Here is a 16,555-nt window from a genome sequence, read left to right on the forward strand (position 1 = left end):
GCCCAGCGGCCCCCCGGTGAGCGTGTATTCTGACATGACCTTGTCAACGGCTGATGTGATGAAGACGCGGCACATGTGTGTATTATTAGTTGAGCTTAGTCTGGCTGCGGTGATGCTGTTGACATGTTGTTAAGGAAGAGGGAGAGGGAGAGGGAGGGGGAAAGAAAAAAAAAAAAAAAAAGGACAAAATATGGTGACTAAAATAGAGCTGACCGACATAAAAGTCGGGACGGTTTTATGCGTTCCATAAATTATTTGCTGTAACCTTGCGAGGCAGCTCGATTGAAACAAGAATGCAGGTATGAGATCTTGCTGGGCTTGAGAGCGATACAATTGCGAAAGGCTGGACACGTCTGCATCCTTTCAACAGATAAAAGATATCGAGATGATGGCGGCCCCTCAAGTGCTCAAAATCCTTCATACAGAAAAGCGCACTCAAGTCTTTTCTGAACTATAAGATTTTTTTTTTATTCATCTCGACTGGCTTTAAGCGACCACAGGCTGATTTTCAAGCCAAGCACCGTATACAGTACGTGACTCTTCTACTTGATGGCCACAAAATGAAAACAATAGGCCCGAGTTTGTAGTAGTTGCGAAACAAATGGTGTTATGGAAAAAGACAAAATGTGCTGTCAGGTTGTGGCTATACAATGCTGATACAACATCAGGACAGCAAACAAACTGGTCTAACGGACTCTTTAAATTTCTTAGTATTATTTATCCTCGTCAGTTTTTCTATTGTCCACTTCAGGACTGTGTTAAACAAATCAAAACGTTCCTTAAAAGCATCTTAACGAGAACCTCCATCAAAACTTTCACCACTGCTTTCGGACTGTACTTGCGCCCATTCCATTTGCTTTGAAGTCCAACGCTGACGAGATGAAAGACAAAATCACAGTTTCTTCATTTCTACAAACCGAGTAGCGACAGCCACAGACAATAGAAGGTAGATTTTTGCTGAACCAAGTCGTATTCATCCAAGAAAATCATGTAACCATGAAAGTATGCAGACAACAATGTAAAATCTCAGTGATGTTTGATATTGTCAGGTTGGTGTCATTTTACTTTGATACTGATAAAAATGAATGTACACACGTCCTTGGTCGCACACACTCCACTGTTACATTTCAAAACATTCAACATTGAGGCGCACCAAAAAGATGGAGCAAAAGCAAAGATATTGTTATATGTTATGAGAACTTGGATTGGATATATTTGACAATATTCTCTTGATCAAACATGGGGGTGAAACAATCAATTTACATTCATTCTGGATGGGGAGGGTTTTCTCATTTATGTTCTGAACTCCTGTTTGCATGCAACTTTGCAAGAATGATCCAAATGAGGTTCATTCGAGACTATGGGCCCTATTTTAGTGACCAGCACGAGTCTAGCGAAAAGCGCACAGCAGTGCACCGCATGGAACGCAGCCGACTCCCAGCCAATCGAAGCGGCTCTCCTCATTCCCATTAAATTCAGGGTGGTGGAAGCACACACATGCTTGACATTCAGAGATGGGAAAATCAGGTCAAGAAAGTAAAAACCCTTCCCGAGTTTGGCTTTAGCCACAGGTGCTTCTCCTAATGACCTCGTTTACGTGCCGGTTGAGTACAAAGCACCTGTAGCTAAAGTCAAACTGTGGCAGGGTTTTTACTTTCTGAACCTAGACTTCCCATCTCTGCTGACATTGCGGAAGCAAAATTGACTCGTTGGGTTCTAAGACAGGAGATTGGTACGCGCCAAGTGTTTATACAGTGACATGACATCCACCACACGTCCGCAGAGCGCAGAAATCGACAGTCTGTGCCTTGATCAAATCAATATCACGTGCACACCACCTGCCCCACAAGTTAATCTTTTTTTTTGCTAGTCTAAATTCAAGTACTTTTACCCAATGACTAGATGCGCAGCGGCTCGGGCCACCGGAATGCCCAGCGAGGCTTCGCACGCCTATCAAATTCACAAACCTGGCATGAAAATGAAGGTGCACTCGTTTTTGCGCCAATCACGGTCTACTTTCTGTCACTAGATTGACAGATGCCACCGGAGCATGTTAACGCTGTCTGTCGAAGGGCCAGCCAACGGCAGGACACGGCCTTAAACACGGTAAACTAGACTTGCCCTGGCACGAAAATGACTACGCACCCGTTTTTACGCCGAGCGCCTGTCTACGAAAATAGAGCCCTAAATGTTTATTGATGTGAATGGTTGTCTGTCTTTGTCCTGAAATTGACTGGCAGCCAGCCCGAAATGAACCCCGCCTCTCACCCAAAGTCAGCCGCCACCCTAATGAGGACTAGCAGTATTGAAAATGGATGCATGATTCAACAGTGCACTCTATTTTACCTCGACGCCTGATTCATCAACTAGCAATTCCACAAACTCGACAGGATTCGTCCCAATCAATTGAAGCGATTATTCTTCCGTGCCAAGACAATGCATAAAGTATTTAAAAAAAAAAAAAAAAAAAAAAGTGTAATTTCCCAAAGTGTTCTATGCAAAGAGGACATTGGGAAGGTGATGGAAAGATGTTCTGTGGCGCTGTCATTTCCGCAGCTTTAAATGTTTTCAATATCACGTAAGGGCACTGCATCATTCACCATTCAATACCAGATCGATAACGCCAACCACCTTCCACCTCGCCGACTACATTTAGACACATTAAAGGTGACTGCTAATGAGAAGCGGTGCATATCTGGGTGCTTTAAAAAAGAAAAAAAAAAGTGGGGGGGTGGTTTGGAGTACATTAAGGACAATGTCAAGGGCCTTGGTGCTTAATTCTGTACAGTTGTGCCGATAGCTCCATGGAGGAGATTTGAGAAATGAAAGAATGTGACAAAAGAGAGACGTGCGGATGGAGGGAGGGAAGGCGAGCGAGAGCGGCGGCCAGGCTGCAGGCTGTAATAAACGGGAGAAAAGGTTAGCGCTCGCAGTCCTTCACACAGTCCACAATGGACGCTTCTTTAACTATTAAAAACGAGTCTCATGCTTTAAGGGCGAGACGTGCGCACGGGAGCTGCGACTAAATTACAAATGAGCTGATCATTGGCGGCCTCCCCGCTCGGCCGGCTCGCACCGGTGTTCCAAATCCTACTTCATCCCCCTCTGCCAAGATGCTGCGGGGTGCGGGATTTGAAAATGTCGACATCTTCAACCCCACACTTCTCCGAGGGTTTTTACTCCGGCAGGGTCACGAGGAAACGAGTCTCCCGGGTTTGATTCATTCAAAAGGTGGCTTGGTTGTTTGTTTGTTTTTTCCCGATGGAAGTGAACACTCGTTCTCCACTTTGTTCGGGACGGCGGGGTCTGTTCGACATAAGGAATTGCACATTTGGCAGAGGGTGTCTCAGTTAATGGTGTGGAAATGTGTGTGGGACCAAAAACGAAAAAAAAAAAAAAAAAAGCCTTAATATTTTCATGCAAGATAAGCTGCTGACATACTCCTCAAGCTAATAGCACAGTCTTAAAACCATCCATTACGTCGAATCGCGGCTGGTTCGGGCACATTAAGAAAGACTCTCAAGCATGCTGATATAATGTAGCTCTTCCAAAAACATCGGCGACTTGTGTTATTGGAAACTCCTCAACCGGCCAATTCTCATTACAGACTTTTGGCGCCATTTGTAAAGGGCTGCCTTTCGGCTTATTTGACTTTGGATCAGAAGGGAACCAACTCCAGCAGTCTGGATACCCCCTCGGAGCCAAACACAACTAACCCGCTGGGGGGCTCTCAGTATGACCTCAGCAATTCGGCAGCGATGTGGGAGGTTGGGGGGGGTTAGGTGGTGCATGACGTGGAGCTGTCACGGTTATCTGTTCTGTTCTACTATTTTCACAAGACCGTTTCAACTAAAAATGAGTGATAGGCATTATAATCAATTAATTGATCACTCTCAATTATGTCAATTATGTGCAATGAACTGCGATTAATCATGTCTTGAGGCAACAGGGGAGAAAAAAAATTACAGGCTTTTTCACCCGCCAATGAATGAATCTCTTAAAGACTTTTTGTCTAGCTTGTAGAGTGGAGCTATTGGAGTTTTTATGTTTTATGCCGAGTCATCAAGCTTCGCTGCCAGGCTTCGACCCCACATGCAATGACTAAAACTCAAATTTCTTGCACTTGCCCATCTGTCTGGGTTCAAATTTGGTAGCAATCATACTAAAATCTTTTGGTCAACTTCACATTTTGAAGAACATTTGGAAATGTCCAAAAGGCCTTAAAACAAAACTATAAGAGTTCTTCAGACGTTGTGGGTTTACTCATCATTCATATGCCCACCAAATTTTATGTTGAATTTTTACGGACAGGGTTAGGTTTCCAAGTGTACCTAAATGGACAATTTTCGGTTTCTGAAAGATTCGGGTAAATTAACATGCATGAGTAGACAGAGTAACATTTCTTCCGTATACATGATAATACCGCTACGTCTGAGTTTCGCCATTTTTGTTTACCTCTGTGTTGCACGCCACGCATACAGTACAAGTACTTCCTGAACTCAAAAGACCATGATTCCTTGTGGATGGAGCATGTGCAGAACTAACTAACCAGTGATCCTTTCAAACGAGGTATTCCAATCGCATTTATAAGACCAACTATTTTGGTTATTCTGGGAGTAACCCAGGGATCTTATTTGGGTTTTTAAAAACCTAAATAAGATCATGTCCGGGTTTTTGTGCATGGTTACAGGGCCTTTCAAAAACCAAATATTTCCAATATTCGTGTTTAAAATGGATATTGACTGCATGTAAACGTAGTCACAGAGATGCCTGGAGTTACCTACAACAGTTTCATCAGCTCAACACACAAACAACTGCAAATTAGTTCAAAACGCAATTAGTGCGTTTCCAAAAATGGCACTTTAAAAAGGTGAGACAATTCTGTCTAGTAACAATTAACAAAAGCTGTTATAAGCGCATTACACGGTAGAATACGAACACCGAATCATCAACTTATTTCAAACAAAGAAACATGACTCACCATATTTGATGCTTACCGGTTGGCAGTCTGAGGAGTTCATCGTCCATTTTGCCAAGTATAAAATTTGTAGTCTCCTGAAAGTGTTGTCACCTGTGTGCTTAACGTATCTCCGCACAAACAGACGGTTGGCATGGTTCCTACTCAGAAGTATATCGGAGACATTTTTAACTGGATATCGCTGCATCCTCAGTTTGAACACGAGGATGTCGTTTTTCAACCAAAGTTCTGTTCTTGAATTAGGGTTTTAAGGCAGAATTAGGTTCAGTATTCCCTCGTTTTCCGCTGGGGTTAGGTTAAAAAAATACCCGCAATAAATGAAATCCGCGAAGTAGTTAGCTTTGTTTTACATTTATTGTAAATGTCTTACGGCTCTAAAACCCCTCACCACTTTTCTCCGGGGAATTAACATTTTCTCATATTTTCTCTCTTGTTTAAACATTCGCAATGTTCAAACCTTCATAAATTTTATAAAATAGGTACATAACTGAAAAAAATAATACATTCAAAATTATGCGAAACAGTGAGACTATGAAACTTGAACCACGTTATAGCGAGGGAACACTATTTGTTAAGTTAGGTTTCAAATTAGTGTTTCAAGAAACATTTGTGGTAAGCATACTGCAAAGGTCAGTGGTTTTGTTGTTGTTTTTTGCAGCTCTTTTCCTTTTCCAACATTGCACATAGAAATTGGTCATTCACATGACCAATGTGACAGGAATGCTTTTTTTCTTTTCTTTTTTTACAGGACCCTGTTAAACGAGGAAGAGATTAAAACAGGACTTCCTCAGATGTGATGTCTGCGGAAGATAACACTGCTGCTGATGGGGAATGATATATACACACGCCCGCACTCACACACCCCTTTAGTGAAGGACACGCTAACGTGCCTCGTCATCCTGCAACGTGACGCCACAACCTCCTCATTACCGGAATGTCATTCGACTTCCAGTATTCATCGGACACTGCATACGTGTTTGTGGCTCAATATCATAAGCTCAAACGAAACAAGCTCATTGACGCCAACGCACCCCCTTGCACCCACCCCCAGTCCTCCTGCTCTTCAGCTTCATCTCTCCTGTCTCATAATATTCCCCAAGTCAACAATAAGCCTGATGGATTCTCTGCGTTTCAGGTTACTGGTAATGAAAAGTCCACAAAGCAAAATGATTTCACCAAAGCTCGTTTATCAAGATATACGAGTACAAAAAGCCTGAAAGACGTCCTGCCTGCGTGTATGTACATCACTGCGGCCAGTGAACCGTCCATATTCGAGAGGGGTTGTGGAGGGGGAGTTAAAAATGAAAAGTGCCTGCTGTTGAAATGTTTTCAATGCATTTAATAGAAAGAGCTTTTCATCCAGAGCTTGAGATATCGTTGACCAGAAAAAGGTCCTCGGTTTCTTGGAAGGTTTTTACAAAGTAAAAACCACACCCAGAAGAGCACACGCTCATAAACACACATGACCTTTTCAAAACACCGACATTTATCAGGCCGGAGCTGAATAGGGGAGGACAGCTCATTTAGACTGGCCTAATGATAAGACTTAACCACCGTAATCATTAGCACTAAAATAAACAAACGCAAAAGCCTTCGCCGAGCTGAGTGCTAATGAGATACTAAGCGCTTGCCTGTTCCTTCTTTTATTAGGCAGGAAAAAAAAAGGATAAACTTATCGTGATCCATCAATTACATTCCTCTTAATAGAGCCAGCATAATGCTCATTCTGGGCTGGGGTGATGATGAACGGCGGCGGGCTTGGCAGAGCGACAGAGTGTTCGCACAGCGTTGCTCAGCGTGCAGGGAGACGGTTACAGCTCATAACGCCGGCTCAACACAAACGGCGGTACTACAAACAACACCGCTACAAAACCTACTCGTCCACTTTCACCACAGAACAAAGAGAAATAATGGCAACAATTAATAGAGAGATGGACGACCTATAGTAAAGCTAACGTGTTTTCAAAGAATCATCCACGCAGCTAACCCACTACAAATTTAATCAATAAATATGATGAAATCAACACATTCTTGCTCGAGTCCAGATCCAATATCTCAGCAATATATTGATGGGGGGGAAGCACATTCAAATTGCCTTAATTTATTTATTTACTTTACTTGAACAAAACTATCTCAACATAACATCTTTGATAGCAATGAAGCAACAGTTTAAACCAGTAAAACTATTTTTTTGGATGGTACAGTCTTCCCTCGCTATAACGCGGTTCACTTTTCGCGGTCTCGCTGTATCGCGGATTTTTTTTTAAGTGCAATTTTGCATATTTTTTTCTACAGTAATATACCCATTTTATAAAATTTATGAAGGTTTGAACATTGTCAATGTTTGAACAAGAGAGAAATGTGAGAACATGTAAATGCCTCAATGAGAAAAGTGTATAAATTGTGCGGTCGGGGATTTTAGAGCCTTAAAACATTTATAAGAGTTGTAAAACATAAAGCTAACTACTTCGCGGATTTCATTTATTGCGGGTATTTTTTGGAACCTAACCGGAAACCTAAGCGGAAAACGAGGGAACACTGTACATCAATTTTTCAGGTGGCTGGCATATTTGTTGTGTTAAACACAGCTCTATCCTTTCCGCCATTGAGAAATGCTCAATATGTACACATTGCAAGTTGCACTGTCTATGCTTTCTACATTAAAAAAATTCACATGCTGCAGACGTTGTGAATGTTACATAACGCCAGCTTAATGTTAGCTTCCAAATACCAAATAAGATAAATATCAAAACGTTCCCCAAATGGCTGTGTTTACTTCCACCGTTTCCAGCTGTGTGCAATGTTATATAGTATAAATCACATATTTTGTTTCTTTTAGATATATCGGTGTACCTCTAGATTATTTTATTGCTTTGTATTCCTTGAAAAATAAAAAATAAACCCGATCTTCTCCCAATTCCGAGCAACTGAAAATGACGTAACCGGGCCCAATTTCCTACATGATCAGGATCGCGACATCCCCTAAAAATCAACCTTACCGTATTATATGATGAATATATGGGGCTAGTACTGGTTCAGATAGGGCCACAACAACTTGGGCCCACTCAAAAAGGCTTAAAGTTGGACATTGCATCATTGACAGAAATTCATATGAAATCCGACCCACTTCAAAAGTGAGTTTGAAGTATCAGGTTCATTCACATGATATACAAGCCAAGCTTCAGCATGCAGCATTAGCATTTTGTCTTCTTTCTGTAAAGGATGATTTGCTGACGAAAGAGGTGGTTTACTGCAGCCTGGTCGAGCGTCGATCCAATTATTCAAGATATCAAACAAGGCCAACCTTGTTCCATTTTATCCTTCTTAGCACCGTTTCACTCACTACTACTCCCAATCCTGAACATTATTCCCGTTGACATTATTACGATCAATAAAAAGAAGATCGGTCTCAAAAGATTTGTTCCAACACATTCTTGTTGGCTCAGATTTTTTAACAAAACCGAACCACGGCGGGAAAAGGACCGAGTTTACAAACCCATCAACTGATTTGTACCAGTGAGTCAACTCCGAGCGCGAGTGTCAGGGAGGCACCGTGTTCCTAAATTGGGTCTTCTGGGTCTTTCTTGACATAGAAGAGCCGGATGAAATCCAGGCATTTCGGCAGAGCATGAGCTCAGCTGCAACCATGTTGACAGACCACGTCAGGCTATTTTCCCCCCGCGAGCCACCATGTTGTTTCTGCCATAAACGGCGTGGCCGCGAGTCCGGTGGGGGCAGGGTGAGGATTTGAATACACCAATGACTACTGTCACTCAAACAAAAGCACTGGGCAGTGGGGTCAAAGATAGAGGGGCATAAAAAGATGAGAACAAGGCCCCTGTCTGTGTGTACTAGACAGCAGAGCAGAGGAGAGGGGGGGACAGGGTGGGATGTAGATTGGCGGGAGGTTTGGAGCGGGAAAGAGGGGAGGTGGATGGGGGCGTATGCCGACTTAAATCGCTTGCAACAAGCTTGCTTAGAAAAAAGAAAAAAAAAAAGATAGGAAAAGCAGCAAAAAAAAAAAACTTCCAATCACTGAAAGGAAGCCGAGCAAATTCCATTCAGCATAACTTTGCATCCCAAGTGTTTTTTTAGCGGCCTCCGCTAAGGTGAAGCAAATGAGCTGTGATTCATTTAAGAGCAGGCAGTGAGGCGCCCTCCTCCCCCGCGCATGACCCTGCGTGCCCACCAGTTTCTCAGGCAGCCAGCCAGCCAGCCAGCCAGCCAGCCACCCCCTGCACGCATGCAGCTTACTCAGCCAGAAAGACAATGCCCCCAACTCCCCCACCCCTCCCCAACCGCTCAAAACTCCGATCCACATAAGCCGAGTCCTCTTCAATAAAAACATCACCATGGTAATGGGCCAAGCCTTTCTGACCCACATCCCTTGCTACTTTGACGTGGGAGGGGCGGTGGCATTACACTGTTTTGTTTTGTTTTCCTGACTTGTCGATATCACTTTACTGTAAAATAATAGTTTTGCTCATAGTTTATCAGAAAATAAATTGTCCTTAGGTCGCAGTCTACAGTAGATACAAGTTGAGAAAAAGTGAGAAACTAATAAAACACTACGTTTGATAACAAGAGACACGTATCACCTTGCTTCCAACTAGCATGAACAGCTAAAGTTAGCATGAGAGTAGCTGGCGTAGCTAGCGGCTAGAATGAACAGCTAATATTAGCCATCCATCCCACTGCTTGGACTTCAACATTTTATTTACAGTCTTAAATGTCACAAGATTAAAAAGATTACTGTAAAACCTAAAATTAAGACACAATCAGCTAGCCAAATTGGTGGCTAGCTAACTAACTTGCAGCAACGGTTAGCAGGCACCACCACCTATTGAACTTATTGGAGTAATTGGACCATCTTTTTTACATTCCTAAATGTCACACAAAGGGTAAAAATATGACCATGAAATACAAAACTGATCTTATACTCTACCTTTGAGAACAAGTAAGGATGCCAGCAGCTAGCATGTGGAGCTAAAGTGAGCAACGGCTGCCATTGCTTGCACTTAATCTTTTTTACACTCTTAAATGTCACAAGAATAAATAGACTTGTGTAAAACCTAAAATTGATGGAGATTTCTACCTTTGACAGCATGTTATGACATGTCAACGGGACTCAAGGCAGCTAGCCAATCGATAGATAGCTAACTAGCTGCTAGTAGCTAAAGCTAGCAGCTAACTTTGAATAATCAACGCAACTACGTGGACTTAGCCTTTTTTTTAACTTTCTTAAATGTCACACAAGATTATAAGTACTGTTAGTTTTGTGTTAGATGTGTGCCTCTAAGGGGCGGGGCTTAGCGAGGGACATCATAAGCTGGAGTCAGAGTAGCGTTCTGAGAGTTTTCTCATTTTGTTTTTGGCTGTATGTCCTGCGCTGATAGCAGATTGACGACAGTGGCTCACCTTGCCCACCTATGAGGGCATTACAGTCGCTCCATTCATTTTTCGAGTAGCAGTGATGGCTTGGAATGTTAAGCTCGTAGGTTGGGGGAACTTGTAAGTCAAAATACAAACTAATTATTTTTTAACATGCAGTCCATTTAACCACACAAGTCAACCTTAATTAAAAATGCATCTGCTCCCTTTAAACTCTGCATGAAACTTTCTGAAGTGGGTAAAAATTCAATCAGCCGCTTAGAAAGGAGAGGCTAAGTGGTTGCCGTCAAAGCACAACAGGTACGAGAAGCGCACCAACACGCAGCCGTTGCGTCGTCCTAAGTTGCACAAATAAAATGATTTAAATGCAAGAAAACTCGAAAGGAATGTTTCTGCCGGTACTGCTTAAGCTTTGCATTGCTCTCCACTCATAAATATGGAAAAGCTTTTGTTTTGTACCTCCCCTACTCCTCCACCACCACCACCAGAGTACTCCATGCTCCGCGCAATCAAAGTGAACATAAAAAGGTCCGCCGCATGAATAAGTCACCAGCGTGCATGCACGGTCAATGGCGAACATTTAGAATAGAGCGTCGGGTGCGAGAGCGGTGGCTGCAGCAGCCCTACATACTTGCCCTAATTACTGCACAAAACAAACAGCCGAGGCGCAGGGGAAGCTGAGAAAATGTTCAACTGGTTTCACACGGCGCTCGCATTCATATGTTAATAAGTTAACTGCATGCCGCGGATGCTTGCTCTACTGACTGCCGCGCTCCCAGTGGCCTCTCACCTGTTCTCTGCATAGACGCCAGAGGAAAAATACGCATTCTCTGAGCTGGAAGTCGCATTACGCTCATCTACAAGTGAACACAAGAAGGTTTATTCTTGTGCTCCACCCTTTTTGGTGAGCGACATGGAAATAGTGTTTTTGCATAATCACGCAGAGTAACAAGCAGATCAGATTGCTTGGAGGAAGGATTTATATACAGTGGTGCTTTATAACAGTGGTCCCAAACCACAGCGCAGGGCCAACAATCGCACAACTCCTCCCCACAACCACAGTTTATGCTAGCATAGAATTTGGGCTAACATGCTAGCTAATACTATTGATGAACCTCAAGAGAAGATGGTTTTATTTGTTGCATAATTTAACTCATTCACTCCCAGCAGCCATTTTGACTGAAGCAACCCCCTTTACTTCCGACTATTTGACTGGATTTTGACTCATTTTTCAAGGCCCACAGAATATTGTGTTCTAGTGCTATAAAAACATGGAACCTACCAAAAGAAAGATTGGAGTTTCTTCTTTCATCAAGGAAAAACAAAAGTATATTTGTATCCGTTTCCGATTTGCAGTAATTAGCATTAGAATATAGCTAAGTTTCATCATTATTCACAAATCTGTTTAGAATTGTGGGGAAATCAGCTTGTTTTCAACCTGGCCCTCTTATACTATGCTGCCACCTGATGGCCATTTTTGTAATTATTACCATTTCTTTCACCCATTCTCTACAGTTGACAGGCTGCTTCAAAGCCTTCTGTATGCCCCAACATTTAAAAAAAAATAAAAATAAAAAATCATATAAATACATCTTTGAGACACTTCAAACATCTAAAATAGAACGTATTTTTACGTTTTTGGGAGCATATGAGTTAAATACCAGGTTCTTTAACGTGGGTTCGTAATGCGTACATGTTAGCTACATGGTGATGTTCTATGATCCTCTTCATTTTTGGTGCTTTGCCACCATCTTGAGGCATTATTCAGTAATTTGAGGCCAAAATTGCTGAATAACGCTGGCACAAATAGCCAAAAATTTTAGCTATTCGCTATTGGGCCTTATCCCACAGGTATTCACTGCATCGTCATTTGCTTCCCCGCTGTGCTGCAATTCTTTAGAGGTGCTATGATTAATCAATTAACCAACAATATACTTGCAAATGAACTAATAATAGATTCAGCATTTAGATACCTTTTTTTTATTTAAGATCGTCAAAATCCTCCAAATTTCAGCTTCTCGCCAGTAAATATGATCCAATTTCTGAAGTCTTCAATGAAAGTAGACCGATCATCTTTGTGTCGAATCCAAAAATAAAACATTTGCTTTTACTTTGGAAGACAGTGATCAACACTTTGGCCTATTTTATGATTTGTCACAGACCAAACGAGTAACCAAATTCTAATGTATGTTTGTGCATTTTCTGTACTGACAATTTGTTTTTGGTTTGTGCCATGGCATGTGGGAGAGGAAAGGATTTCAGACGTTTACTGAACAGTGGGAAAACGGCAAAACACAGTGAGCACACTCACGCAAAAGCTGCTGTGGGCCACAGCTCACACAGACACTCACACGCAACCTTGCCCCACACACGCACGGACTTTCACCCAGTTTAAGTGGTGTGGAATCTAGCGCCCAGGGTTTCAGGGAACTAGCCCTTATCACCACTGCCAATAGCGATCCTAAGGGTCAAAGTTCAACTGTCTGACCTCTCTATCGCACTGCTGTTTGCCGTCCAGCCCGCCGACCATCAGCTGGTGGACAACACTAGATTTTCCTTACGCCGACTACGCCTGGGCGGCATCTTAGGCAGTTGTACAAAGAAATGTATGCGGATGAGTGCATTTTTTTGCAGCAAATTCGCGAGTAGGCGAGGGTTTACTAGACGTCATGGGAAAGGATGTCAAATCGATTGCTCAGTGAATAAGGCTCACAGTGGAACGTTATGGGGGACAAAAGGAGAAAAAAAAAAAAAAACAGAGTTGCACCTAAGCAAAATAAACACAACAAATTGTCCGGGTTCCCACTTTGCTATTCTCTCGAGTACATTAAGAGCAAGTTGGCAGGGCCTGCAAGTCAAGTGGAACTAATAGAGGTTGATGTGTGGAAGAAAGCGAGCATGGCAAGGGGAGCTGGGTGGTTTTGGGACAAGGCACCAAGGACACAAAAGCGTGTGTAGTGAGAGTGTGTGTGTGTTTGTGTGCATTGTGGAAGACGCAGCTGTCAATCACCTGCGAGCAGACACCTTGCAGCCCCGCGGAGCCACACCTTAAAACGGGCACTACGTCACACACCGAAACTCAGGTCAAAGGAGACCAAAAACGCGATAAGAATACGAAACTCGCATGTACACAGTTTTTGGCAGGTAAGCAAAGTGAAGTCAATTAATATCCCAAAAAAAAAAAAAAAAAAAAAAGCGGCGGTATGAGAGGCACCTGTGGTGGGACTTCCGCGTCCTCTCGCCGCCGTGACAAGATGGTATCGAAACTAATTTAAAAAAAAAAAAAAAAAAAAAAACGAAAGTAGTTTGGAAAAATTCTCTTACCGTGCGGTAAAAGTGTCGAGGCGAACAGCAAAAGCAGCACTTTAACGCAGTCTTGTCGACTTGGTAGGGGGGTTTGTCCGGCCATGGTCGCTCCGAAATGTTCCGGTGGGGCGACAGCAGGTTCACTTCGCTGGTAAGGCAGACGAAGAAAAAAATAATAAAATAAATTAAAAAAACGTCCGACTTGATGTAAAATCTCGCTTTTAAAAAGAAAAGTCGCCTCCAGTTGAATTCCGTGATAGCGCACGCACAGGTAAACGATTCCCCTTCTTTTACTCCCGGCGGGCTGACTCACTCTTGACTGCTGTATGTGTGTGCCTGTGTGTGTATGTGTTGCTGCGCTGCTTGCGCTCCAACAAATAGTCCCTCTTCTTTCTCGTCCGTCCGAGCGAGCGGGTGGGGTGACGTCATCAGGCGGAGGAGGCGTCACAGTCCCGCCCCCCCTAACCTTCCAAAACCTCAAGTCCCACGGAGAGCGAGCTCCCCTGGACCGGATTCATTTTGACTTGAGTTAGGTGGGAGTGTTTTGTGTACAACTTGTTGCAATAGCCCAAAGCAGTTTAATCCTCTGGGGTTGGAAAAATAACACACTTTACAGAGTATATTTGCAATACTTGCACTAGTGAGTCACTCGGTGTGTGCAGAAGAAGAGGACTTAAGAGAAAAAGTTATATTTGTACTGAATATATGCAATAATCCAAGAGACGACCCGGAAAGTGCCACCGGTTCAATGATTGCGCAATGGATGAGAGTTGGTGGAGAGGCTTCTAGCGCCCTCTGGTGTTTTGCGTCGAATAGAAAATCTCAGAGCAAAGCAGGCTTTGTAAACCAGAGGCGAGGCACATCGTTTAAATTAGAAAATCACATCACAACAAATGTCACATAAAGTACATACATTAAATATTGATCATCTCATCTCTAAAGGACAGCTGTCAACAACCTTTTTGAAACTACTTAGATGCTTCGTGAGTGCTAAATGCAAAGAGGTTGCCAGTTTGATATATACATCCAGAATAAAACAATTGCCCAAATTAACTTTTTTTTTTTTTTTTTTTTTTTTTTTATGCTGCTAAAATGATAGTGTGGTAACCCACAAGGAAGACACGCTTACCATAAATCTCTCATTGTCTTCTCATAATAATAATAATAATAATGATGATGATGATAATAATAATAATAATAATAATAATAATAATAATAATAATAATAATAATAATATGTTTACCGAATCTCCACAAATAATTATAAGATTTAGCATTGAGAGCTAGCTTTCTGTGAGTGTGAATGTTTGTTTGCTTTTACCTGATTATTCCACTTACTAATTCCTCTTACGTCGCATATGATGACGTCACCATACAGTTTCAAAATAAAAGAGAAAGCATTAAATGGGGGGGCTCCGGGTGGAGGGTGGAACCATCACTTGCCTTCGGTGTCGGTTAGCGTGGGTTCGCTTCCCCGCCTGGGAGACCGTGTTTGTGTGAGTGAGTGAGTGAGTGAGTGAGTGAGTGAGTGAGTGAGTGAGTGAGTGAGTGAGTGAGTGGGAACAAAAAAGTATTAAATGGACCCTTAAAGATCAAATACAACAATCCATAGGAAAAACAACATTCATATTCCAAAATCCAAGTACATCCAAAAAAAAAAACAATTTGTAACTTTTGGTGTAAAGCATGACTATCAGTTCACATTAAAATTTCTTTCTCGGACTTCTTACTTGCTTGCACGACTCACACCAACCCTTGTTATCTGTTTTCCGACTTGCTCCACATGCAAAACGGATGCAAAACCCTTTGATTGTGCATACATTTACTGCCAAAATGGCCGTCAGCGTTGTGCTGATAAAGTCAATAGACAATAGGACATCTGAGAAGCTCGTCATCTATGTGCTGGCTTGTTTGTTGACATCCTTTTTTTCTCTTTCAGGGCAAGCTCAAATTTTTGGTTCTATTTTGCTCTGAATGCAAGAGCACACTCGAGCAACCAAAGCATTATCCAGTCTCGATCTAAATCCCCAAACCCACGCGCCTTGCAGCCAGCATAATTACATCTTCGGAAGTCGTGCGGTTCAAAAACCGGCTTTCTTCATCTCGCTTCCATTTCCACGAGTGTCGACATCTTATTTAGCGTATTCGCCGAGGTGCGAATTGTGAAGGCGACGATAACCATCAGAGGTCAGGCAATAGCGTGCGCGCCGGGGAAAAACAAATTATACCATATTATGCCCTTTCTTTTTACTTTTTACTTTTTTTTTTTTTTTTTTTTTTTTTTTTTTTTTTTTTTTTTTTTTTTTTTTTTTTTTGAAGAGCTCAGAATTGTTCATTCGGTAGTCTTACCGATTCAACGTCTTGTCATCATTGCTCTTTTCCTTTTTTTTTTTTTTTTTTTTTTTTTTTTTTTTTTTTTTTTTTTTTTTTTTTGTGTGTGTGTGTATGTGTGCGTGCGTTTGCGTGCGTGCGTTTGCGTGCGTGCGTGCGTTTGCGTGTGTGCGTTTGCGTGCGTTTGCGTGCGTGCGTGTGCGTGCGTGCAAATACGTATAAATTTATACTCATTCATTCACCTAAAACCTTATAAATAACCCATTACCCTTCGCCTTAACCAGGTACTTCAGAATCTTGCCAGAGTCGTGAGATTTAAATGGTCAGGAGACCAGAGAAAAGGTCAGAAAAAAAAGAAATAAAGAGAAAAGAAAGGTAAATCAAAGTGACATCCAGCACCGACCAAACACTTCCTGCCTTCCCCATGATTACAAAATCAAAGTCTTACGCCAACCCCGGAAGCCTCTAAATTCCAGCAAATTTAGCGAGATCTCAAGAGCCCAGAGGAAAAACTAAAGAGAGGAAGGAGGGAAGGATCGATAAGGCAGAG

The 16,555-nt window shown here is 42.3% G+C and overlaps 1 protein-coding gene across 3 annotated transcripts in view; it reads right to left on the reverse strand.

Moving 5' to 3' along the window:
• The window catches only part of LOC144022067 (poliovirus receptor homolog), a 146,639-nt gene extending 132,562 nt beyond the window's left edge, over positions 1-14,077 (reverse strand). The window contains exon 1 of one of the 3 annotated variants that reach the window (XM_077526527.1): positions 13,694-14,072. In XM_077526527.1, coding sequence (XP_077382653.1) covers positions 13,694-13,778 — 85 coding nt within the window. In that variant the 5' untranslated portion in view covers positions 13,779-14,072. Of the gene's footprint in view, positions 1-13,693 lie in introns of all 3 variants that reach the window. The other 2 variants (XM_077526526.1, XM_077526524.1) reach the window with 2 other exon arrangements.
• Between the last annotated feature and the right edge of the window lie 2,478 nt (positions 14,078-16,555).

The sequence above is a fragment of the Festucalex cinctus genome, chromosome 7 (genome assembly GCF_051991245.1).
Source record: "Festucalex cinctus isolate MCC-2025b chromosome 7, RoL_Fcin_1.0, whole genome shotgun sequence".
NCBI lineage: Eukaryota > Metazoa > Chordata > Actinopteri > Syngnathiformes > Syngnathidae > Festucalex > Festucalex cinctus.